Source organism: Myotis brandtii, unplaced genomic scaffold (genome assembly GCF_000412655.1).
Source record: "Myotis brandtii unplaced genomic scaffold, ASM41265v1 scaffold502, whole genome shotgun sequence".
NCBI lineage: Eukaryota > Metazoa > Chordata > Mammalia > Chiroptera > Vespertilionidae > Myotis > Myotis brandtii.
Genome location: NW_005369142.1, coordinates 845,773 through 847,763, shown reverse-complemented (window position 1 = coordinate 847,763; position 1,991 = coordinate 845,773). Strand labels below are relative to the sequence as shown.

The 1,991-nt window shown below is 34.1% G+C and overlaps 1 protein-coding gene across 1 annotated transcript in view; it reads right to left on the bottom strand.

Moving 5' to 3' along the window:
* Positions 1–292: 292 nt before the first annotated feature.
* The window catches only part of ALG5 (ALG5, dolichyl-phosphate beta-glucosyltransferase), a 106,423-nt gene continuing 104,724 nt past the window's right edge, over positions 293–1,991 (bottom strand). Inside the window, exon 10 of the mRNA XM_014548330.1 lies at positions 293–563. Within this exon, the coding sequence (XP_014403816.1) occupies positions 448–563 (116 nt within the window). The 3' untranslated portion in view covers positions 293–447. The remainder of the gene's footprint in view (positions 564–1,991) is intronic.

The following is a 1,991-nucleotide window of genomic DNA, read 5'->3' as shown; positions in this document are numbered from 1 at the left end:
GGAATCAAACCCGCAAACTTTTTTGGTGCATGGGACCATGCTTCAACCAACTGAGCCACCTGGCCAGAGCTGTTAACTTTATTTTTAAATCTCTAAACACCGTTACATGGTTGTGGTTTATATTTAAGTTCATGAGAATTATGCAAGGTACCTTAGAGCAGAAATAATTGCTTCGGTCTTGCTTAAAAATTATATTTCTCAGACTCATAGTGATAATCTAAATAAACAGAATTGCTAAAGCAAAAGAAAATCTGACTTTTGTTACAAATACCTTAAAATTTGTTTTTGTCCAAAAGATGTATAAAAATTTTTACTTATGGCAGTGAATTCTTGAAAATTATCAAAAGGCAGACAATGGCATAGGCTTATCTCAGCTTTATTTAAAATTTTAATTCAAATGAAATGATGTTACAATAATACATAATACAATAAAAAATAGCAAATAACCTAATTCATTTTCCTGGTTCGTTCAAGCCTCCAGGCACCAGTCAAATATCGGAGTCGTATAAAAAGTAGGTCCTTGCCCATTTGTAGCCAGCTCCAAAATGGAACTAATTTAGAACCTGCGATTAAATAACAATTAAAAATAAATTGATTTAAACTCAGAAAATATATATCCATTTACAATTATATTTTGGAAGTCAGTCTACATGACTTTGGGAGCTTCTAGGCACCTTAATTTTATTTATATTATGTATGTATGTATGTTAAACACTTATGTCCATCTGTTCATTTAAAAGGGGGAGAAATTTTCATGTTTTAAACACCATTTTTCAGGCTCATATGTACTACAGAGAATCAAGTATACCTCCACAAATAATACAAGTCTAGATTAATAATCTGCAATATGAAATCTAAGACAAAAACCTAATTTTTGTCCTAATTCTACCAAAGGCTAAAATCAGCTAAAATAAATGCCACCCTAGCAAGGCCATCTTCTTGTCCTGTAATATCCAAATGGCAATGTGCCAAGCCCAGCTAATTATATAAAATACACATCTGAGCATGTTTTAATATTTTATATTTGATTTCACTGTCTTTTTAGTATATCAGGAATAGAGCCTCCCTGTCACCCCTGCAATTTTACAGATTAGGTCATGGATACTGGGTGGTAAAGTGACATGGCCAAGATCACAATACTAATAAAACTGACAATTTTCAGATTTAAGGCCAAGTGCTCTGGCTTCTTTCTCTTTATTTTTTCCTAGCTTTACTGAGGTGTAACTGACAAATAAAATGGAAATATATTTAAAGTGTACCATGTAATCATTTTATACACATATATATTGTAAAATGATTACCAAAATCAAGTTAATGAACACACCCACCTTATTTATAAGTGATGGACATAAGAATTAAACATCTTCAATGTTAAAGTATTTTCTGTGAAAAACAAGAAAAACTAAACATCCTGAAGTGAACTGAAATTTGGGAGGATCTAAAGCAGTGATGGCGAACTTTTTGAGCTCGGCGTGTCAGCATTTTGAAAAACCCTAACTTAACTCTGGTGCCGTGTCACATATAGAAATTTTTTGATATTTGCAACCATAGTAAAACAAAGATTTATATTTTTGATATTTATTTAATATATTTAAATGCCATTTAACAAAGAAAAATCAACCAAAAAAATGACTTCGCATGTCACCTCTGACACGCGTGTCATAGGTTCGCCATCACTGATCTAAAGAGAAAATTTCAGATGGCCCTGCAATATGGCCATCACTGAGTGATGACATAATACAATACTAAAAAAATGGTGATAAAAATAATAGTTTATCTCAAAAGACAATCAAGCTCCCTGTGTGTGCACAAGAAATAAATCATGTGAGCACAGCAAGATGGCAGCTGCCTACAAGTCAAGAAGAGAGGCCTCAGCCCTAACCGGTTTGGCTCAGTGGATAGAGCGTCAGCCTGCGGCCTGAAAGGTCCCAGGTTCAATTCCGGTCAAGGGCATGTACCTTGGTTGCGGGCACATACCCAGTAGGGAGTGT